At 36.7% G+C, this 23,924-nt stretch overlaps 3 protein-coding genes across 3 annotated transcripts; 1 reads left to right on the top strand and 2 right to left on the bottom strand.

The window, feature by feature from the left end:
• Positions 1–239: 239 nt before the first annotated feature.
• On the bottom strand, positions 240–1,109 carry LOC117116938. The gene has a single exon (XM_033261076.1). The coding sequence runs from the start codon at positions 1,107–1,109 to the stop codon at positions 240–242; it is 870 nt and encodes a 289-aa protein (XP_033116967.1).
• Positions 1,106–2,113, bottom strand: LOC117116937. The gene has a single exon (XM_033261075.1). The coding sequence runs from the start codon at positions 2,111–2,113 to the stop codon at positions 1,106–1,108; it is 1,008 nt and encodes a 335-aa protein (XP_033116966.1).
• Positions 2,114–18,660: 16,547 nt separating this feature from the next.
• On the top strand, positions 18,661–20,186 carry LOC117116936. Its single transcript, XM_033261074.1, has 2 exons — positions 18,661–18,941; positions 19,040–20,186. The coding sequence occupies exons 1-2, from the start codon at positions 18,661–18,663 to the stop codon at positions 20,184–20,186; spliced, it is 1,428 nt and encodes a 475-aa protein (XP_033116965.1).
• The last annotated feature ends 3,738 nt before the right edge of the window (positions 20,187–23,924 follow it).

The raw sequence follows: 23,924 nt of genomic DNA, 5'->3' as shown, positions 1-23,924 counted from the left end.
TTGGTCGTAAGTATACCAGACTTGATTTTCAATTTCACACTTCGGACTAGCCCATGGTTGTCCGCAAAGACTTCTATCACTAGACCCATAAGCCATGAGTTGCGAGGTGCTTGTTGATCAATAATGAGTACAACATCTCCGGCACGCACATTTCCCCTTGGTTTCATCCACTTCTGTCTCAATTGTAGGGTGGTTAGGTATTCTTTTGTCCACCGCTTCCAAAATATATCAGCTAAGTATTAAACCTGCTTCCATCTCTTTCGTGCGTAGATATCCTTTTCGTTAAATTCTCCAATTGCATTACCTGCAGGCTGCAGTAGTAGCAAAGAATTTGGAGTAATTACATCTAAATCATCTGGATCATCTGAATTTCTCGTTAGAGGCCTACTATTGATGATCGCCTCCACTTCACACATGAACGTGTTCAACTGTTCATCAGATCCAGTCGTTTTTATAAACTGCTCATTCAACAGACTGTTAAGGATTTGGCGTATTGTCCGTATCTGCCTCTCCCACACGCCTCCAAAATGGGAGGCAGACGGTGGGTTAAATTTCCATTCTATCCCTCGGTTGCATGCAAATTCTTGCATCTTATTTCTATCGATGCATTCAAATTCTGCCTTGGCACCTACAAAATTTGTGCCATTGTCTGAGGTAATGTATTTCACTTGGCCACGCCTTGCTATAAAACGGCGCAAAGCAATAATACAGAAACTGGTATCCATAGATGCAGCTACTTCAATATGTACAGCTCTGCGTGCCATACATGTGAAGATTACCCCGTATCTTTTTCTACAGGTGCTTCCATATTTCACTTCGAAGGGGCCGAAGTAGTCTATGACTGTATTTGCAAAAGGTGCGTCAGGTTGTACACGTTCCACAGGCAAATTAGCCATTAACTGCTCAATGAACTTTGCTTTTACACGCCTCCAAATAGTACATTGCTTCACAATGCTCCGGACTAGTGGTCCAACTTTCAATACCCAGTACTTCTGCTTTAGTACTGACAGAACGTGATTTAATCCTTGATGGCCAACCCTTTTGTGTATGTGTTGGATGATTAGGGTAGTCACATGATGATTTCTTGGAAGAATGATCTGGTGTTTCATATTTTCGGGAATGGGTGGATTTTCGATTCTGCCCCAACTCTTAGAATTCCCTCATTTAGTTTAGGGTTTAGTTTAGTTAGATTGCTGCCTTTACCCAATTCCTTTTGAGGGAAATTTGTGGTTTGTATATATTTGATTATAGCAATCTCAGCTACCTCCAGCTTCCTAGCCGTAAGTAGGTGACTTTCCTTCACCTTTCGGAGCATGCCTTTTAGAATGATATAGTATGCCACAGCCCTCTTCAATTTTGTCCAATCGGAGTAGTGTCGTATTAATCTATTCAAAAGACTGTCATATTGACATATTGCTTCGCTTACTCCAATTGCGTTGCACTGGCTTTCCTGGATGTCATTGTGCGATGTATCGCCATTTGGTGGTATATCTTCCATAACAGGCCATTCCTTCTGGCTCATAGCCAAGAAATCCGGCCCTGATATCCATTCCTTATGTCTCATCAGATCTTGTGCCTTAAGTCCCATGGATGCATGGTCGGCAGGATAAAGTTTTCCTGGCACATATCGCCATGCTTCCAATGTTGATCCATCACGAATAACTGCAACGCGGTTAGCCACAAACACAGGATATCTAGACTTCTCATTTGATATGTATTTTAGGACAGTTTGGCTATCTGTCCAGAATATTGATGGTTGCAACTTAATCGTCATCTCTCTGTGTAATAGATCATCCTGACGTACAGCAGATGCAGCTGCTGTCAATTCCAATTTTACTATTGTGTGTGGTTTCAATGGAGCTACTCTGGCTTTAGCTGTCACAAAACCGACATGGATATTTCCGGCTGTATTTTGTGAACGAAGATATGTAACTGTACCATATCCATGTAGACTGGCATTGGCAAAATGATGCAATTGGGCGTTGGTTACTTCTCCAAAATTACTGGGTTTTAAACACCGTGGGATCCGGATGTTTTCCAATCCAGACAAATCGGCTAGCCATGCTTTCCACTCCTTTTGGCTTTGAGCAGGTATGGGGTCATCCCATCCCATCTTTTCTCGGCATAATGACTGAAGGATAAATTTAGCCTGCAATGTGTATGGCGAACAAATGCCAAGTGGGTCATAGATACCACTTACTACAGACAGTATATTTCTTCTTGTTGCAATCTTACTTACTGTCTTTGCACTGAATTCTAGGCTATCGGACTCGGCACACCACTTTTCGCCCAGAACGTGTTCCTTAGGCAATTTGTCGTTTTGCAGGTAACTTCCTGTTACATCCTTGGCTCGATGTTGCTCTGAATAGTTTCCAACACTTTTCTACTATTGCTGGCCCACTTGGTTAAGTTAAATCCACTATTCTGTAGCAGTTTTCGCATTTTCGCCACTATGTCAATAGCCTCTTCTTCACTTGTTTCTGACTTTTAAAATTATCAACATAAAAGCTCTCTTCTACAGCTTGGGCAACTTTATTTTCTGCCCCTATTGCAGTCTTTCTCAACACATAATTGGCGCAGCTTGGTGACGAAATAGCTCCAAAGATGTGAACTCGCATTCGATATTCCTTAAGATCACTGTTCAAGTTACCATCTGGCCACCACAAGTACCTAAGTAGGTCACAGTCTGTTGGTCTCACTCGGACTTGAAAGAACATTTTTTCAATATCAGCCAATAAGGCCACTGGTTCCTGTCTCCATCGTAGCAGTACTCCGTATAATAGATTGGTTAGGTCAGGCCCTTGAAGAAGTTCTTGATTCAATGACATACCCATGTATGTAACAGGGCAATTAAATACAACTCGGAGTTTATCAGGCTTCCTTTGGTGGAAAACACCATGATGAGGAATGAACCATGTGCGTCCATCACTTCTATTAACCTGTTCTACTGGCACTTCCTCTGCGTACCCTTTGCTTACCAGATCTGCCATAAACTCACTGTAACCTTTTAAATGTTTAGGATTCTTGATTAACTTACTCCTCAATCTTCCTGCAAACATCTCTGCTTGCAATTTATTATTTGGAAACACAACCTCATGGCTTCTCAATGGCAGGGCTACCTGAAAGTGTCCATCAACCTTGCAGATTGTGATATCCATAATATATAGGAACCTTTTGTCTTCAACGGATGGAATCAGTTTACTCCCAGATAACCTCTCACTAAATTCCATATTAAAGTATTCCTTCAATTGTTGTTCCAATGGATCAACTTTACAAAAGTTAACCCTCACTTCCTGCCGATTAACTGATTTTCCTGGTAATCCATACAACAGCCATCATAAGGGAGACCTTATCGCATATGGTTGCCCTAGTCTTCCCTTGATCACTTCTAATGACATGGAAACAGCAGGAACGTTTACTCAAATTATCATTGATACCTCAGGCATGAGGCAAACTTCATTGACATTTGGTAATCTGATTTGCCTGAGATGTGGCCATTTGGATAGGTCATTCTGTCTGGGCACATCGTTGGTTGTTACTAGGATGCTATCTTGAACATAGACAGAAGGCAAATCAATGTAGTTGGCTTCTAAAATGCTGGCTACCTGTAACTGGTCTGCCACCATCTTGACACTGACCCTGTCTTCTAGGTTCAAAGTCTTAATGAGTAAACCTGTATATTTAGCCTGGGTCTTCAGTTTTCTGTTTAGTTTCTCTGATATGAACACTGCTTGGCAACCATTGTCGATGAATGCATATGTCGTGATTACTTCGTTACTCCTCTTTACCTGTACTCTGACAGGCACAATCGCCATAAGCGGGTTGTGCTTGTCTATACCAACACAGCCTGTGGATACTTTTTTCACAGACTTATTAATGTTTGGGTCATGCATTACTGTCAGGTGTTTTCCCTTGCATTGTACACATTCAATTTTTGTTCTCTTAGGGCAATTTTGCTTCCTGTGACCAGCACGCAAGCATCCATAGCAGAGACCATCTTTAAAACACACCTGAGATTTTTATTTTATCGACAGCTTTGAGAACTGAGGGCAATTGGCAATTCCATGGTCCAAAGCTTTGCAGTGCGAACAGGAATTGATTGTCGTTGCCATAACCCTTTTCGGCTGTGTTTTCTTATATGTGGTTAGTGATGGTCGTTGCTGATATCCTAGTCCAGTCACTCTTGGGTCATTAATATTTCTGGACTCTCTCCCTACAAACGTCTCAAAATCTTCCAGTTTTGGAACTTTCAGTTCCCTTTCTCTTATCTTTCCTAGATGCCTGATCCATCCTTGTTGGAGGCCTACTGGAAGCTTTGATGCCAGCATCTTTAAAATTTCATATCCATCCATTGCCATCAGCTCGGGGTTATTCTGCTTTGCATTGGCACAATTTGTCAAGAATATTGCAAACTTCCTTAGGCTCTCTTTATCTCCAGTTTTGGCCAATTTGTAGCCTTTTTATGATAGGCAGCAGCAATACTTGCAGGCTGTCCATAATCCCTTTCAAGTAGTTATTTAACTCTTTTATAACCAGCTGCAGGAGGTGTAATTAGTTGACAGTTTCTTGTGCATCACCACTAGTTGATTTGAGTAGTAATTCCAGCCTTCGTACTGGATCATCTGTCTTCGACTCTACCGGTAACATGAAATTGCGTGTAAATGTAGTGTATTCAAGTATATCTGCACCACTAAATGTTGGTACCCCTGGCTTTGGGAGACCTGCTTCATTTTGTTGCATTACAAGTCTCTATAAGATTTCTGTCATTTTACTGTCCTCAGCATTGTTGCTCATGGGTGGAGTACATGCTTTATCATTTTTTAAAGCATTTGGCCTTTGAGATGTGTCTACCGTCTCTTTTTGTAGAGCTTCAGGTCTACATGCTTCAGCTGATAAATTCACGGCATCCGCCTCTTGCCTTGCCAATACTCCTTGAATTACTTCATCTTCCTCATTCATGACTTGCTCATCACTATTCATTAAAATATACTCTGCTACCTTTGCGCTTGGCCGGCCTGGCTTGGTAATTCTGGAATGTCAATTACATCATTTTTCTCTAGCCGTCCAATTTCCTTTTCTAAAATATCTGACTTGATCTGAGCTGCTTTTACGGCTTCACTAATCTCTAACCTATCTATTTCCGTTTCAGCTTCCAGATTCATCCTAGCAGCCTAGGATTTCCGTTTCCTAAACTTTTCCCTGGCCTTGGCCACTGCTAAATCAGCCCTCGCTTGGGCAGCAGTTACCACGAGCGACGATATCGCCGATGACTGTTTACTTAATTTAGATCGGACTGACATGGCACTTATTTTAGATTAGATTCTGCTATACAGTTTTTCTGCACTATTCTAGTGCTGCTTATCCACAGACGTCCGTCCCGATCTCAATATAATCTATTTCTATCTTTAAATAAATTAAGTCGTATTACCGTAGGCCTAACCTAGGCCTCTGCTATGATGATCAGATGTGACAGCTAGCCCAGCGCTATTCTGCTATACAGTACTCAGTGTAATCTAGGCTTTCCACTTGACAATACACGGCAACCGTCTTTACTGTTATGGCCAATTAATCAATACGGACGACGTTTACTCAGACTGACAACTTCCTTTTATTCCAGTAACGCTTGTACATATTTCATCACGTGTAATCATGGAATTATTAGTTTAACCATATTCCGTACATGAACTATTCCGTTATTTGGTGGGTTAGTCAGTTAGATAAAGACGGTTTCGGCCTTGCTATATTCAATTGGCCATATTTTCCTTGTTTCCAAACTAAAGTCCAACATAGAGGGCTTACTAATAATATTAACGAACACAACAACACTTATTTATTTTAATGACTTTAAGCATAATATAAAAATATTCATGATTTAATAACGTACCCTCAGTTGTCACTGACGTTGTCGGCGGTAGAGTTGTAGGTACTGAAAGGTAAAAATAAATGTGGTTCACTGCTTATAGAAAACTAAACGGTAGCTAATTTCTAATAACATAACTTCAAGTTTTAAATCAGAGAAAACGAAATTTTCAGTTGTTATTGATAACTTTTAGTATTTATAACATAATAATTAGTTACGAACGTACCCTCAGTTGTCACTGATGTAGTGGGCGGTAGTGTTGTAGGTGTAAATAATATAATTTATGCACATGAAATGTTTAAACTGTAGCTCACATTTCTTAGCAATATAATAATGTAATCAAAAACATTTAGTTATTATGAATAACTTTAAGAATATACAACATTATGTACATACCCTCAGTTGTCACTGACATTGTCGGCTGTAGTGTTGCAGGTACTGAGAAATATTTAAACAAATTATTCACAAATGTAGAAAACATCATTGAACTATTGGAATTTGTTTTAACCACCACATATTTTTCTTTTAACAATGTTATCTTTAGACAGAAATTTGGTATGGCTATGGGCAGTCCTGTGTCACCATTGGTTGCTAACATGTACATGCTACAGACCGAGAAAAGAAAAGAGAAATGAACAACATACGAAAAGCCCTACAAGCCTGCAATTACCCGGATTGGTCAATGGAAAGAGTAAAAGAACTAAGGAAAAAGAAACAGCAAGGGAACCAAGAAAGAAGAGATGATCAATCAAATAAAACAAGAGGAAATATTAGCATCCCATATGTTAAAGGCCTATCCGAAAGGATTAAAAGAAGTATGAAAAAACATCACATGAATGCTTACTTCAAGCCCTTCAACAAAATTCGGGAGATGCTGGTCCATCCAAAAGATAAAATCAAGAAAGAAGAGACTAGTGGTGTAATATACCAAGTTAGTTGTAGTAATTGCAAGGCAGTATATGTAGGGGAGACAGGAAGACCATTCAAAACTAGGTTATCAGAACACAAAACAGATGTCATCACTAACACAGCAGGAGGTGTCCGTACCAGAGCAGCCCGTGCCTCAACATCTACGGTGATCCATAAGTCTGCTATTACGGATCACATGGTAGTAAACAATCATTTACCAGATTGGAACAACACAAAGATCTTGGGGAAGGAATCTTCCAGAGTACAACGCACCATCAAAGAGGCCATCTGGATCAGAAGGAATAACAACACCATGAACAGGGACGAAGGAGCATACGAGCTATCACACATCTATGATGACCTCCTACACCAACAGACAGAACCCGGGGGCCCCCGGAAAAAACCTCATAACAACACAGAGGGCGCACGTCATCGGAGAAGATCTACCGATGGTACGAACTAGCTTAGTCTAGTTCATTCACCTGATGATGACCTTTGATAAAGGTCGAAACCGTTGTGGTACGTAATTTACGTTGTTTTGGCTTAGTTTAAAAAGAAAAAAGAAAATTACACTCTACATATTTAAACAAATTACTTTAGTATGTTTGTAAATTGAAAATCAGTAACTAATTTATTGTAAACAATTTCAAAGTATATAACAATGAAGTCCAAAAAACTTTTTTATTTTAATAAATTTAAGCATAATATAAAAATGTTCATGATTTAATAACGTACCCTCAGTTGTCACTGACGTTGTCGGTGGTAGTGTGTTAGGTACTAAAAGGTATAAACAAAATGTGATTCACTGCTTACAGAAAAAATAAAGAGTATCTAATTTCTTATAACATAACTCAAAGGTATAAATTAATGAATATCGAAATTTTCTTTTGTTATTAATACCTTTTAGTATCATATATAAGGTAATAAGTTAAGAACGTACCCTCTGTTGTCACTGATGTAGTGGGCGGTAGTGTTGTAGGTGCTGAGAAGTGTAAATAGTGGGATTTAATGCATATGAAATTTTTAAACTGTAGCTTATGTATTATAACACATTTCATAGCAATATAATAATGTAATCAAAACAATTTAGTTATTATGAATAACTTTAAGAATATACAGCATTATGTACATACCCTCATTTGTCACTGACGTTGTCGGCTGTAGTGTTGTAGGTACTGAGATATATATAAAAAAAAAATTACTTGGTATGTTTGTAAATTGAAAGACAGTAACTAATTTATTTTAAAATAGTTCAAAGTATATAACAATGTAGTTCAAAACATTTAGTTATTATTAATAAGTTTTAGCAAAATATAGGCATATTTATAAGTTATTAACGTACCCTCAGTTGTCACTGACGTTGTCGGCGGTAGAGTTGTAGGTACTGTAAGGTATAAATAAATGTGATTTACTGCTTATAGAAAACTAAACGGTAGCTAATTTCTAATAACATAACTCGAAGGTTTAAATCAGTGAAAACAAAATTTTCAGTTGTTAATGATAACTTTTAGTATTTATAACATAATAATGAGTTAAGAACGTACTCTCAGTTGTCACTGATGTAGTAGGCGGTAGTGTTGTAAGTGCTGAGAAGTGTAAATAAAGGGTTTTAATGCATATGAAATTATGAAACTGTAGCTCATGTATTATAACACATTCGAAAGCAATATAATAATGTAATCAAAAACAGTTAGTTATTATGAATAACTTTAAGAATATACAATATTATGTACATACCCTCAGTTGTCACTGACGTTGTCGGCTGTAGCGTTGTAGGTACTAAAAAATATTTAAAAAAAATTACTTAGTATGTTTGTAAAATAAAAATCAGTAACTAATTTATTGTAAACAATTTCAAAGTATATAACAATAAAGTTCAAAACACTTATTTATTTTAATAACTTTAAGCATAATATAAAAAATATTCATGATTTAATAACGTACCCTCAGTTGTCACTGACGTTGTGTGCGGTAGTGTGGTAGGTACTGAAAAGTATAAACAAAATGTGATTTATTGCTTATAGAAAAATTAAACGGTATCTAATTTTTTAACATAACTCAAAAGGTATAAATCAATGAATATCGAAATTTTCTTTTGTTATTGATACCTTTTAGTATCATATATAACATAATAATAAGTTAAGAACGTACCCTCAGTTGTCACTGATGTAGTGGCCGGTAGTGTTGTAGGTGCTGAAAAGTGTAAATAATGGGATTTAATGCATATGACATTTTTAAACTGTAGCTCATGTATTATAGCACATTTCATAGCAATATAATAATGTAATCAAAAACATTTAGTTATTATGAATAACTTTAAGAATATACAATATTATGTACATACCATTAGTTGTCACTGACGTTGTCGGCTGTAGTGTTGTAGGTACTGAGAAATATTTTAAAAAATTACTTAGTATGTTTGTAAGTTAAAAATCTGTAACTAATTTATTGTAAACAATTTCAAAGTATATAACAATGAAGTTTAATACACTTATTTATTTTGATAACTTTAAGCATAATATAAAAATATTTATGATTTAATAACGTACCCTCAGTTGTCACTGACGTTGTCGGCGGTAGTGTGGTAGGTACTGAAAGGTATAAACAAAATGTGATTCACTGCTTATAGAAAAATTAAACAGTATCCAATTTCTTATAATATAACTGAAATGTATAATTCAATTAAATTCAATTCAATTTAAGGTTTATTCCAAAATGCGTCGCAGTTAAAAACTGAATTACAACAAATGGTTACAATATAAAATTATTAAAATTTACAAATATAAAAACATTAAGAATATAGGTCTATTTACAAATATTTGAAACATAGAAAAACAACGATTCATCAAGATCAATATATAAAAACGAATAGAAAATTAACTCAGAAAACCTAGAAACCTAATATGCAGTACTTATCATCATTATCCTCATCATAAAAATTATCTTTATTATACTTATTATTATTAGTATTATTGTTATTATTATTATTATTATTATTATTATTATTTGTTTATTTATTTATTATTATTAAGAGCATTGACAAGGTAGGGAATGGGGCTATTTTTGTAACGCAAGGTGTCAAAACGAGGGCAGGTAAGATCTTTATTGTTTCTTAGTTCCTAATTATGCATCCGTTCTCTTAAAGGGGGAAGCCAATTACGGAATTAACTTTTGAGCAAAGATTTGGCAAATGATTTGCATAACAAGGCACGTCTTGCGTCACTGGTTAGTAGGTTGAGTTTTTGGACAGCATCATCGTACGAAACGTAGTGCCTGCCTAAGATTATGCGGCACGCACGTTTTTGGACTCGCTCAATAATATTGTTTTGCTTGTTAGTGAGACCGGGGTGACAAACCGGCGCAACATACTCCACTGTAGGTCTAACATAAACCCATGTAAACGGTTAACAAGTCTTTGCAAGGGATTGAGAATTTAGTTAAAAGTTTAATTTACTATTAGCACGTTTTGTCATATCTAGAACCTGGAGATCCCATTTGAGATTAGAGCTAAGATAAACACCAAGAATTTTCAGAAAGTCAACTTCTTTAATGGCCTGGCTACATATCAGAAGGTATAAACAAAATGTGATTCTCTGCTCATAGAAACATTAAACAGTATCTAATTTCGTATAACATAACTCAAATGTATAAATCAATGAAAATCGAAATATTATTTTGTTATTGATATTTATAGTATATATAACATAATAATAAGTTAAGAACGTACACTCAGTTGTCACTGATGTAGTGGGCGGTAGTGTTGTAGGTTCTGAGAAGTGTAAATAATGGGATTTAATGCATATGAAATTATTAAACTGTAGCTCATGTATTATAACACATTTCATAGCAATGTAATAATGTAATCAAAACATTTAGTTATTATGAATAACTTTAAGAATATAAAACATTATGTACATACCCTCAGTTGTCACTGACGTTGTCGGCTGTAGTGTTGTAGGTACTAAGAAATGTTTAAAAAAATTACTTAGTATGTTTGTAAATTAAAATTATTTACTACGTAGCCCTATGTAATTAATAAACAGTAACTAATTTATTATAACATATTTCAAAGTATATAACAATGAAGTTCAAAACACTTATTTATTTTATTAACTTTAAACATAATATAAAAATATTCATGATTTAATTACGTACCCTCAGTTGTCACTGACGTTTTCGGCGGTAGTGTGGTAGGTACTGAAAGTTATAAACAAAATGTGATTTACTGCTTATAGAAAAATTTAACAGTATCTAATTTCTTATGAAATAACTGAAATGTAAAAATCAATAAAAAGCGAACTTTTCTTTTGTTATTGATAACTTTTAGGATATATAACATAATAATAAGTTAAGAACGTATACTCAGTTGTCACTGATGTAGTGGGCGGTAGTGTTGTAGGTGCTGAGAAGTGTAACTAATGGGATTTAATACATATGAAATTATTAATCAGTAGCTCATATATTATAACACGTTTCTAGCAATATAATAATGTAATCAAAAACATTTAGTTATTATGAATAACTTTAAGAATATACAATATTATTTACATACTTAAAGTTATTATGAATAACTTTAAGAATATACAACATTATGTACATACCCTCAGTTGTCACTGACGTTGTCGGCTGTAGTGTTGTAGGTACTGAGAAGTATTTAAAAATTACTTAGTATGTTTGTAAATAAAAAATCAGTAACTAATTTATTGTAAACATTTTTAAGTATATAACAATGAAGTTCAAAACACTTATTTATTTTAATAACTTTAAGCATAATATAAAAATATTCATGATTTAATAACGTACCCTTAGTTGTCACTGACGTTGTCGGAGGTAGTGTGGTAGGTACTGAAAGGTATAAACAAAATGTGATTTACTGCTTATAGAAAAATTAAACAGTATCTGATTTCTTATAACATAACTCAAATGTATAAATCAATGAAAATCGAACTTTTCTTTTGTTATTGATAACTTTTAGGATATATCCAATAAGTTAAAAACGTGCCCTCAGTTTTCACTGATGTAGTGGGCGGTAGTGTTGTAGGTGCTAAGGAGTGTAAATAATCTGATTTAATGCATATGTTAAACTGTAGCTCAATTATTATAACACATTTCATAGCAATATAATAATGTAATCAATAACATTAGTTATTATGAATAACTTTAAGAATATACAACATTATGTACATACCCTCAGTTGTCACTGACGTTGTCGGCTGTAGTGTTGTAGGTACTGAGAAATATTTAAAAAAAAATACTTAGTATGTTTGTAAATTAAAAATCAGTAACTAATTTATTGTAAACAGTTTCAAAGTATATAACAATGAAGTTCAAAACACTATTTATTTTAATAACTTTAAGAATAATATAAAAATATTCATAAGTTAATAACGTACCCTCAGTTGTCTCTGACGTTGTCGGTGGTAGTGTGGTAGGTACTGAAATGTATAAACAAAATGTGATTCATTGCTTATAGAAAAATTAAACAGTATCTAATTTCTTATAACATAACTCAAATGTATATATAAATGAAAATCGAAATTTTCTTTTGTTATTGATAACTTTTAGTATATATAACATAATAATAAGTTAAGAACGTACCCTCAGTTGTCACTGATGTAGTTGGCTGTGGTTTTGTAGGTACTGAGAAGTATAAAAATGTGATTTACTTCATACGTAAATATAAAAGTGTACTGAACTAATTTATCTTTACTTATTTGAAAGATATAAAGCAATGAAGTTCGAAACGGTTAGTTATTATTGATAACTCTTAGCAAATATAATGTATTGATGAATTACTTATTTATCCTCAGTTGTCACTGATGTTGTCGGCTGTAGTGTAGTAGATACTGTGTTCTATAGAATAAAAATTATTTACTACGTATCTAAATACACAGTAACTATTTTATTATAACATATTTATGTTTTAAATAATGTAATCAAAAACATTTTGTTATTATGATTAACTTTAAGAATATACAACATTATGTACATACCCTCAGTTGTCACTGACGTTGTTGGCTGTAGTGTTGTAGGTACTGAGAAATATAAAAAAAAAATTCTTAGTAAAAATAAAAATATTCATTAGTTAATAACGTACCCTCAGTTGTGACTGACGTTGTTGGCGGTAGGTGGGAGTTACTTTTAGCATATATAACATAATAATGAATTAAGAACGTACCCTCAGTTGTCACTGATGTAGTGGGCGGTAGTGTTGTAAGTGCTGAGAAGTGTAAACAATGAGATTTACTGCATAAGTAAATATTAGACTGGAGCTCATGTATAATAACATATTTCAAAGCAATATAATAATGTAATCAAAAATATTTTATTAAGAATATTGCATATACAACATTAACTACATACTCTCAGTTGTTACTGACGTTGTCGGCGGTTGTGTTGTAAGTACTAAAGGGTACAAAAACATGCGAATTATTGCTAATGTTTCGATTAAATAGTAGCTAAATTATTTTAACCTATTTTCAGGTATAAAACAATGAAATTCAACAACTTTTAGTTGATATGGATAACTTTTAGTTCTTAGAATTAATAACGTACCCTCAGTTGTCGCTGATGTTGTTGACAGTAGTGTTGTAGATTCTGAGTTGTATAGAAAAAAAAAATGATTTACTACGTAGGCCTATGTAATTAATAAACAGTAACTAATTTATTATAACATATTTCAAAGTATATAACAATGAAGTTCAAAACACTTAGTTATTTTTAATAACTTTTAGCATAATATAAAAATACTTATGATCTAATAACGTACCCTCAGTTGTCACTGACGTTGTCGGCGGTAATGTTGTAGGTACTGAAATGTATAATAATGTTATTCACTGCTTATAGAAAATTTAAACAGCAGCTAATTTCTTATGACATAACTCAAAGGCGTAAATCAATGAAAATCGAAATTTTAAGTTGTTATTGATAATTTTTAGAGTATATAACATAATAATGAGTTAAGAACGTATCCTCAGTTGTCAATGATGTTGTGTGTGATAGTGTTGTAGGTAGTGAGAAGTGTAAACAATATGGTATTTACTGCATATATAAATATTAGACTAAGCTCATGTATTATAACACATTTCAAAGCAATATAATAATTTAATCAATAACATTTAGTTATTATTATTAATTTTAAAGGACAGTATACAGTATAATGTAAAGGAGAGAACGAAAATATCGTATAAGCCTTTTCCAATTTTATCCCACTATTTACATTGGTAACTGCAATGTTTGGATCTTGCAATATTAAATGTTTATAAGTGCCTAATTAAGATGTTATTATTAATATAATGTTGTGTGATCTTTATTGTGAAATGGAAAGTTGAAGAAATATTATGTGCTTGAAATAAATGTGGGTTTGACTCCCACAAAAGAGAAAAAAAAAATATTAATAAGGGGTAAATATATATTATAAGATCTCTTATACACATCTAGATGTGTATAAGAGACAGATATAATATATATATATATATATATATAAATTAAACTGTTAGTAATACCTGGAATCTCTTTACTTTTAAATAATCCCGCTTTTCATGCTATTTTAGGGCAATTAAAAGAGACTATATTTTAGCATCTCTCAGTTGGCACAGATATTCATAGTGGCTATGTTCTGACACGGCTACTAGCGGTTAGTAGGATCCGGATCCTGCTAACCGTTAGCTGCCGTGCGTCCATACGAGAAAATCCCGATCCGTATACCAACAAAATATGATTATCGAATCACTGGCCAATAAGAAACTGAAAATTGTAAACGTGTACGTGTGATTAGTTGATGATAAAAACGCGCTTAACTTGCTAACCGATAGCGCTTGCTAACCGTTAGCGATATCCGGATACTGCTAACGGTTAGCGCTAACCGATCGGGCGTTCTCACACAGGTGCTAACGGTTAGCGCCCGTTCCGGATACTAGGGCTCTCGTGAGAACCTGGCTAATAAACAACATGCTAATTGGGTGATGACGTCATTTCTGCCGAACCAAAACCTAAACAAGCACATGGACACTGGACGCGCCACACACAAAACACTGCTCTGAAATTCGTTGATCCGCCTCTCTAAGACCAGACAATTACCAAAAACAAAAAGTATTGCTGAAACTCCTACCTGCCTTATTACGCTGCCTTTGGATGTAATCATAATCTACAGACCACAAACATCTAAGTTTTCCGAAGTAAAAATTGTTGAAGAAGGCGTAGGCCTAGCTAGGCGGCTAATTGAGAGCCCACTCGACACAGCACTTCATGTATTCACGTGTTTTGTGATTCTTTCACAATGACTGCTAGATCCTGTGAGAGACACAGAGGTCACGGAACTAGGGGGAGCTGCGTTATGGAGAGTAATGTGTGACCGGAAATGGTCTGCTAGTTGGTTGTTACTATATGCGCCAGTGATGTTGGAGTACAGCAAGATGAAACTATTTATGTAATGCATGAATAAAGTTTGGGGTTTTTCGGGTAGTGAAATTATTATTGTACATTTTAAGTGCTCCCTCCATGCATAAGTGTAAGCTAAATTACGGTGATAATAATTAGCGAAGATATGGAGACAATTCGAAGTTCGCCCTTTCCATAGGTGATGCAAATGCTTTGTGGAAATAAGTACGACGCGGTACTCATTTTCACAAAGGAATACACGCAGCTGGTTAGCTAACAATATGCAAATGTTTCATGAACACCTGGGAAGAAAGGTGCAACCACGTTCTGTTGCCTAGCAAATGTCTGTAGAGTGGGGAGGGCTAGCCTACCGTATGTACTGTGTATAGCGAGGGACAATGAGGCATAAGAAGACTAGGACTAGGCCTAAGTAGACAGTGCAATTATATGTGATAAAAAGTACACTTTCGAAAGAAATAAATTAAAATAAGAAAATAAAGTAACTATGGGACCTAAGAATAATTCAGTTGTTTAAGTATTATATGCTAACTATGCGGCTATTGTAGCCCTAGCTAGGCAAGGCATTCATGTGCAAAGCTGTGGTGTTTGTTTATCCATGAAAAAAATCACGCCGGGAAAGTTTGCCTTACTAGGAAAAGGTGGCGTAATCTAGCTTATGACGTATGCATGCTAACTATAGTGTGAGTGTGACGTCACCAAAAAATTAAAAAATGCTATTAATAATAGAAATTTATAGCCAAAGTATTTGTGCTGCCCACTGGCAATTTTTTATATGTTTACATGGGTTGCGGGTAACATCCAGGGAAGTCCCATTTGAGATTATGTTTCACTTCACCATTACCATCCATGAGAAGGGAAGTCATTGTAATAATGTGTAGGGTATTCTTTTAGCTATTTTCACTATTTAAGATTCAGATGCCGGTTTGATACCCAAGGGAGTTCAGCGAATTGTGAGTTTACTAATGATTATTGTTTAAAGTTATATGAGTTGTATTGTCATTGTATTAGCATCGTATGATTATAGTGTTGCAGGCCTAGCCTATGTTTTACACTGCAGCCATTTTCCGCTACCTATATAGATAAGAGTAGCCAGTCAGTGAAGTAGTCGTAATCATTTTTAACTTAATTTCATTCATAACGTCAGAATCATATGAGGCCCAAAGCCCAAAGGAAATCTTAATTGACACTATTGTTTAATCATAATACTGTAGTGATATATATTTTTAATGCTATAGAGTTTAGCATAGTTGTTAGTTAATTGGCGTTTATTACCGAGTACAGTAACATTACTCGACGAGTTGCTCTGCGGTAACCGCATGTTAGTTTATGCCCGAACTCGAGCGTATGTAGTGAAACTTAGTCCTGGGCATGCTGATAACAGTAAAACTGTACTGAATAAAGAAATGATTAGCAACATGTCCCATCAAGACCAACAACAATTTAATTCAATAACGACACCTAAACATAACAGACCAATGCCTACACCAGCTCTTGATCTAACTCCAGAACCATCTGATCTAGGAAGTGCAAATCCTACATTGTACCAACCACTGCCTTCGCTTAACTCGCCTATTAAAGACGTTGGCTGCGGTGCAGTTTACACAGAAAAACGCCTGCATGAGTGTACACCAAAAGTCAAAATTAGTGGAACTGCTCCAACACCTTTACTCAATCTCACAACAGAATCCAAGTCGGAGCCTAAACTAAATCCATCGGCCCCCTCCTTTCAAATCGATTACAGAAGAATACATCAAGATGATGGCACGACATAGGCTACCCATTCAGGAACCGGATGTTTACTCCGGAGACCCACTAATGTTCCTACCATGGAGGAGATCCTTCCACAGCCTCGTGAAAGCTGGGTGTATAGATACAGTGGAAAAACTAACTTTCCTTAGTAAGTATACATCCGAAGAGGTAAGAAGATTGGTAGATCGATATCGGCTGAGAAACGTAGGAGACGTCGAGAAGGCTTATAATGGTGCCTGGTTGGAACTGGAGAAGCGGTTTGGGAATCAGACAGTCATCTCTTCGGAGATTATAAAGAGGCTCACCAACTTCAGCCGAATAAAACCAAACGATACAAAAATCTTGTTAGAGTTAGCAGACACGTGTAGAGATGCAGCTGCTCAGATGGAGGAATTGCCTCATCTGATCATCCTAAATACACCCCATGGGTTGAACCCGATAGTTGAGAAGCTGCCGTCTTTTGTGATCAACAAATGAAGAGACAAAGTAACTAGTCGCAAAAAGGAGCTAGCAACTTTCCCAGACTTTCACACATTTTCAGACTTCCTCAGTAACATGGCCTATAAGCTTAGGGATCCAGATGTGCCAAAGAAGCTGGATGAAAGTAGGAGTGATAGGTCAAGGTTTCAGCATGCCACAGCAATGGTAAAGAAGACCACTGTGCAGAAAACCGAAATTGGTCAAGTGAAGGACGGAATGTGCCCATTGCATCGTGGCTCTCACATGCTTATCATTTGTAGGACCTTTGCATCGAAGTCACATGAAGAAAAAAGGCTAAAGGAAAACCGATTTCCGCTGTTTGGCGTCGACTTCTCATATAGCGAGAGACTGTAAAGCAGACATACAGTGCGAAACCTGTAATAGTAAACGTCATTTTTAGTATTACAACACGCCGATTATCAACCAAACAAATCCGTTCAAACGCACGGCGGGGAGCCAAAAGCTGTGACATCAGCTTGTACAGATGTATGCGGACCTGAGACTTCAGGCAAATCCTGCGCCAGAATATGCCTGGCCAGGGTATACATGGAAGGAAAACCATACAAATCGATTAAGGTATATGTCATTCTGGATGACCAAAGCAACAGATCACTTGCTAAAACTGAAGTTTTTGACCTGCATAAAATAGAGTCAGTCTATACCATTTACTCTTAGAACATGTTCTGGCACGACAGAAGCAAGCGGTCGACTAGCCAAAGGTCTTATCATCGAATCGAACGATGGTAAAGTAAGAATACCTGCACCTAACTAGCTTGAATGCAATGCTATCCCTGGAAGTAGGGCCGAAATTCCAACTCCGGAAGTGGCAAAATACTTCTCTCACCTCAGGCCAATCGCAGACCAGATACCACCACTTGATTATGAGGCAGAATTGATGATTCTTATGGTATGAAGATAATGACCCAAATGCGAACCTGGTAACTTATAGAATGAAGGTACATATATTTGGCAATAAACCTTCACCAGCTGTTGCCACACTGAGATTGTGCAGAACTGCTAAAGAAGGAGAAAGTGAATTTGGAAGTGATGCTAGGGCATTTGTCGAATCAAACTTCTACGTCGACGATGTTCTGAAATCGTCTGCTTCAACCAGAGAAGCAATTGATTTGTTGACACGTACTAGAAACATTAGCTACGGCTAACATTAAACTACACAAAATAGCATCAAACAATAAAGAAGTTATAGCAGCCTTTGCTCCTCATGATCTTGCAACTAACATCCAAGAAATCGATCTTGCTCAATGGCAGAGATGGAGAGATTCCTTAAATCACTCTCTTCTGTACAGATCCAGAGTTCATACACTCCTTTCCCAGCAAAACAGTCAATTCGTAGGGAGTTGCACACATTTTCTGATGCATCTGACAAAGCAATAGGTGCAGTTACATACCTTAGAACAACTGACGGTAGTTGTCAGATACACATAAGCTTTGTGATGGGAAAAGCTAAACTAGCTCCAAAAGCAGCTACAACCATACCATGGCTCGAGCTTTGCAGAGCTGTCCTTGCAGCGGAAGTGGAAGAGTTGGTAAAAGAACTCAATCTGCAGATTGATGAATCATGCTTCTATACAGACAGCAAAGTAGTCATAGTCGACGTTTTTACATGTATGTCTCTAACAGAGTGAGCAGGATCCACAGAACCACCAGCCAAGAGCAATGGCGGTATGTCCGAACCGAGTTAAACCCCGCAGATAAAGCTACACGCTCTGTTAAAGTTAAAGAATTGCAGGAATCACCATGGATAACAGGCCCTGAATTCTTGCGAAAACCAAAACCATCGTTGCCATATGCTCCATGTGAACTCACAAATCACGAAATAAAAGATGATCCAGAAGTACGGCCAACAGTGACGTGTCGCAAACCAGTAGTGTACGGTGCCTGTCTTGGAAGCGAAAGATTCTCTAAATTCTCAAGTTGGAATAGACTAATGAGAGCCTTTGCCAATCTCATTCACATCATACATTCCAGAAGTAAAATAACGGAAAGAAATGCAGCGAACTGCAATGGTTGGCATATTTGCCAGCAGCCCAGGTCTCTGGAAGAATTTCAGAAGGCCAAGAATGTGATCCTAACGTCTACACAGAATGAAGCATTCAGAGAAGAGATTGTGAGTTTGGTGAATGGAGATGTACTTAAAGGCTGCACATTTGGGAAACTAAACCCAAATCTAGACAAAGATGGAATCCTAAGAGTTGGCGGCAGAGTTTGCAATGCTCATGTGTCCGAAAAGGAAATGCACCCGGTGCTGTTGCGCAAAAATCATCATGTGACGGAGTTAATAATTCAACACTGCCATCAACTATGTAAGCATCAAGGACGGCTCTTTACACTTAGAACCTTGCAGAACGAAGGGTATTGGGTAATAGGAGGAAAACGTTACATATTATCAAAGATCATACATTGCTGTGTAATCTGTAAACGACTGAGAGGAAAGTTGGAAACTCAACTAATGGGAGATCTCCCAAAGGAGAGACTTACATCTGCACCTCCATTCACCTTCGTAGGTGTTGATGTATTAGGACCGTGGTTAGTGTCGGCTCGTCGCACTAGAGGCGGACAGGCACATAGCAAGAGGTGGGCTGTAATGTTCACTTGTTTAGTGTCCAGAGGGGTGCATATAGAGGTTATAGAAGCCATGGATAGTTCATGCTTACGGAGATTTTTTGCAATGAGAGGGCCGGCGAAACAGATCGGAGATCGGACTGCGGTACCAACTTTGTGGGAGCCTGCAATGAAATTGGAAGATGCCTCACTGAGAAGGACGTAAATTGTGTGAAACGTTATTTACTTGGCAATGGGTGTGAATGGCTATTTAACCCTCCCTATACTTCCCATATGGGCGGAGCATGGGAACGTATGATCGGTATTGCACGTCGAATATTGGATCCTATGTTGAGAGAAGTCGACGCTAGTTAGCTGACACATGAAGTACTGGTGACTTTGATGTCTGAGGTCGCAGCTATTTTTAATGCACGGCCGTTATTACCAAACACCAACGACCAAGAGTTGCCACTCAATCTTTCACCAAATATGTTGTTAACAATGAAAAAGTCTCCAGTAACCGCACCTGAAGGAACTTTCAGTCGCAATGACTTGCTCCGTAACCAGTGGCGGCGTATTCAATATCTTGCGAATATGTTTTGGAAAAAGTGGCGAAAACAGTATATACCGCTGCTACAAACTAGACCAAAGTGGCAGAAACAGAAGAGAAATTTGGAGAAAGGCGATGTTGTCCTCATTAAGGAAAATGGAAGACATAGGAACAATTGGCCACTAGGACGCATTGTTAAGACAGAAATGAGCGCAGATGGTTGCGTCAGAAAAATGTTGGTGGAAGCAAGCCAAGATGGTACGATGAGAACATTGTCAAGACCCATACAAGAGCTCTTGCTATTGGTTCTATCGAACTAGACTTGATTATTTGAATGAACACTATCTTACGTATTTAGAATATTTGTGGCATCTATTTAGATACCAGACGGGGAGTGTGCTGCCAACGGGCAATTTTTTATATGTTTACATGGGTTGCGGGTAACATCCATGGACGTCCCATTTGAGATTATGTTTCACTTTACCATTACCATCCATGAGAATGGAAGTCATTGTAATGTGTAGGGTATTCCTTTAGCTATTTTCACTATTTAAGATTCAGATGCCGGTTTGATACCCAAGGGAGTTCAGCAAATTGTGAGTTTACTAATGATTATTGTTTAAAGTTATATGAGTTGTATTGTTATTGTATCAGCATCGTAGGATTATAGTGTTGCAGGCCTAGCCTATGTTTTACACTGCAGTCATTTTCCGCTACCTATATAGATAAGAGTAGCCGGTCAGTGAAGTAGTCGTAATCATTTTTAACTTAATTTCATTCATAACGTCAGAATCATATGAGGCCCTAAGCCCAAAGGAAAGCTTAATTGACACTATTGTTTAATCATAATACTGTAATGATATATATTTTTAATGCTATAGAGTTTAGCATAGTTGTTAGTTAATTGGCGTTTATTACCGAGTACAGTAACATTAATCGACGAGTTGCTCTATTTTGTTAATGCCCGAACTCGAGCGTTCCTATTGAGGGCGCTCTATGCCTATGATTATATAGGTACAGTAGTACTGGATTTATATAGGAGTAACACATGCTGAGTTGTATTTTCTGTTTGTTTATTCGCATTTACCGTTTGTTCTTTGAGTGCTTAATAAAAAGCAGAGTTTGAATAGCAGTCAACTTTGTTTCTTTTGCGGGTCTTAAAAACAAGTGGTTATCTAGCTGGTGTTTCGTTGAGACGAAATTACTTGCGCCCCCTACATTTTGGTGTTCGTGCGTTTGCCAGTATGAGACAATTGCATCCTGCTGCAGACCGACAGCGAGGCGAGGTCAGCCACGCTTTGCAAAAGCAGCCAGACATTGCAAAATCGTTAATGCAAAAGAATAGCCTGGGCGATACCATTTTCGCGAAGGTAAATTGCTGTCTCTTATACACATCTAGATGTGTATAAGAGGAATATTCATTGATATTGGCAACGAATTTTGTTGTTTAGATGGGCTAAAATGTAAGTTTATTATAATCAGTATTATTAGCAGTTGATATTTTAGTTATAGACCATGTTTGAGTCTTAATGTAGGTGTAGCTATGTGAATTCGTTCTTATATAGTGGGTTAGAAAAGTTAGCCCGGAATTGCAGGGGGTCTACTAGCTAGGATGATTTAGGCCGCCGCAAGCAGTGTGTGGTGTCGCTGAGCATCAATTTCTGATCGTTGTTGTTGTAGTGAGGAGAAATTTCCCTGCGAAATTCTAACATGAGTTGAGGGCGGTATATATGCACAATGAATAGAGCGTCCAGAGGGCGCTAATAACGTTTTAGGAATTGTCTGCTATAAACTGTATTATTATTGTCTTAATCGTTATAATTGTTATTGTTATTGTATTTTATTATAGTTTTCGAACAACGTTTGAATAAAAGTCCGAAGAGAAAACAGCATTGAGATTAATTTGTTGTCGAAACAGCTGGATAGCGGTACAGCTGACTTACCACGAGGCCAGCATAGTATTAATAACACATTAGGCCGACCAGCCCTCCTTAAACTAACGTTAGAATACCGCACTTTCGGCGGTAAAGAACAATTAAAACCTCATAAAAAAGGCAACTAATCCGTTTACCCATAATTGAATCCAAGGACTTATCCTTGATAATGTGTTAATCCCATTAATATAGTGAGATAACGTAACATTAGGCTATGTTCACACACACGGCGTAAGACTGGCGTAGCTTACGCCAGGCGTAAGCTAATTCACGGATTAAAATTCCAAAGTGTTCACACAAACGGCGATCGCTATATTAACGCTGGCGTTGAACTAGTAGTAATATAGGCCTATGGGGGAATAGTTTTAAGTTTTAAATATTGTACGGATTCTTACCTGTAGTAAAATTAACAGTGCATCAGTAAAACTCTTTTAAATCTGTGAATTGTTCGAAGTGAACTTTTATGATTATTGTATTTTAAATGAACAATTTTACTTTGATTTTTCAGCTAGCATTGTTGGTGTTGCAGGATTTAATAGACAGTCTAAATAGGTTAAAATATCTTACAAAGCACAATCAACAAATCATAAACATTATAACTAAGTAAAATGCAATAGAAAAAGAACCCATTTACCATTTCATTTATAGAGAGCACAGGAAAAAGACCAAAGTAGCTAATACTGTATATTGCAATCGTGATTGGTCAATCTCTTGAAATGAGGTCAAATCATCACCAGCATCACTGGCGTTAGCTCAGTGGCGTTAACTAATCTGGGGTCTGCAGGTAGCGTTAATAACCATAGGCGTAGATCCCGGGGGGATGGAGGGGATATATCCCCCCAATATTTGACAAGGGGGGGATGGTCCATTGTATCACCCCCTCCCCCAATATTTTGACTATGTATGGGATAAAATGGAGCAGTCAAAAGACTGTCACAGAAATAATTTGCACTGTCGTATGCGCTTACAAAGATGAAGATTAGTATAATGTATTAATGTTGATAACAAAATTATTTTATCTGGTACCAATCTAAGCTCTTCTTTCCTTGCTTCTGTCAGCCTTTGGTGTACGTCCTGTCTCTTATACACATCTAGATGTGTATAAGAGACAGGTTTAAGGTTATATCGGTTGATGAGGAATTTATTGATTAGGCCTATAACAGCAAATTGCATCAATTTATTTTGCAAAAACAAGGTTTCCAGCTTCAGCTAGAGGGGGGCACATCTCCTGTCCGCACAAGGTCACACATTGGCGCTAACACCAGGCGCGTAACAGGGGTCTTGGGTCAAAGTGGGTATATTTTTTTTATTTTATTTTTTGTTTCAACCATCTTTAAAGAGGGTAACCCTTCTAGTTTAGCCCAGTTGGTTAACTGACATTCAGGGGCCCTCTTTAATAAAATTAAAGAACAGTACAAACAACATCATCACTACATAATAATAATAATAATAATAATAATATTAATAATAATAATAATAA

The sequence above is a fragment of the Anneissia japonica genome, unplaced genomic scaffold (genome assembly GCF_011630105.1).
Source record: "Anneissia japonica isolate Jap-2015-1 unplaced genomic scaffold, ASM1163010v1 scaffold624_len94709_cov209, whole genome shotgun sequence".
Lineage (NCBI taxonomy): Eukaryota > Metazoa > Echinodermata > Crinoidea > Comatulida > Comatulidae > Anneissia > Anneissia japonica.
This window is presented reverse-complemented; position numbering and strand designations above follow the sequence as displayed.

Bases quoted from the DNA above. Each gene is read 5' to 3' on its own strand.
- LOC117116938 (XM_033261076.1), bottom strand. From the start codon at position 1,109: ATGAAACACCAGATCATTCTTCCAAGAAATCATCATGTGACTACCCTA.
- LOC117116937 (XM_033261075.1), bottom strand. From the start codon at position 2,113: ATGGGATGGGATGACCCCATACCTGCTCAAAGCCAAAAGGAGTGGAAA.
- LOC117116936 (XM_033261074.1), top strand. From the start codon at position 18,661: ATGGCAGAGATGGAGAGATTCCTTAAATCACTCTCTTCTGTACAGATC. The intron at 18,942-19,039 runs GTTGGTAAAAGA...TGTCTCTAACAG, and splicing joins CTTGCAGCGGAAGTGGAAGA to AGTGAGCAGGATCCACAGAA.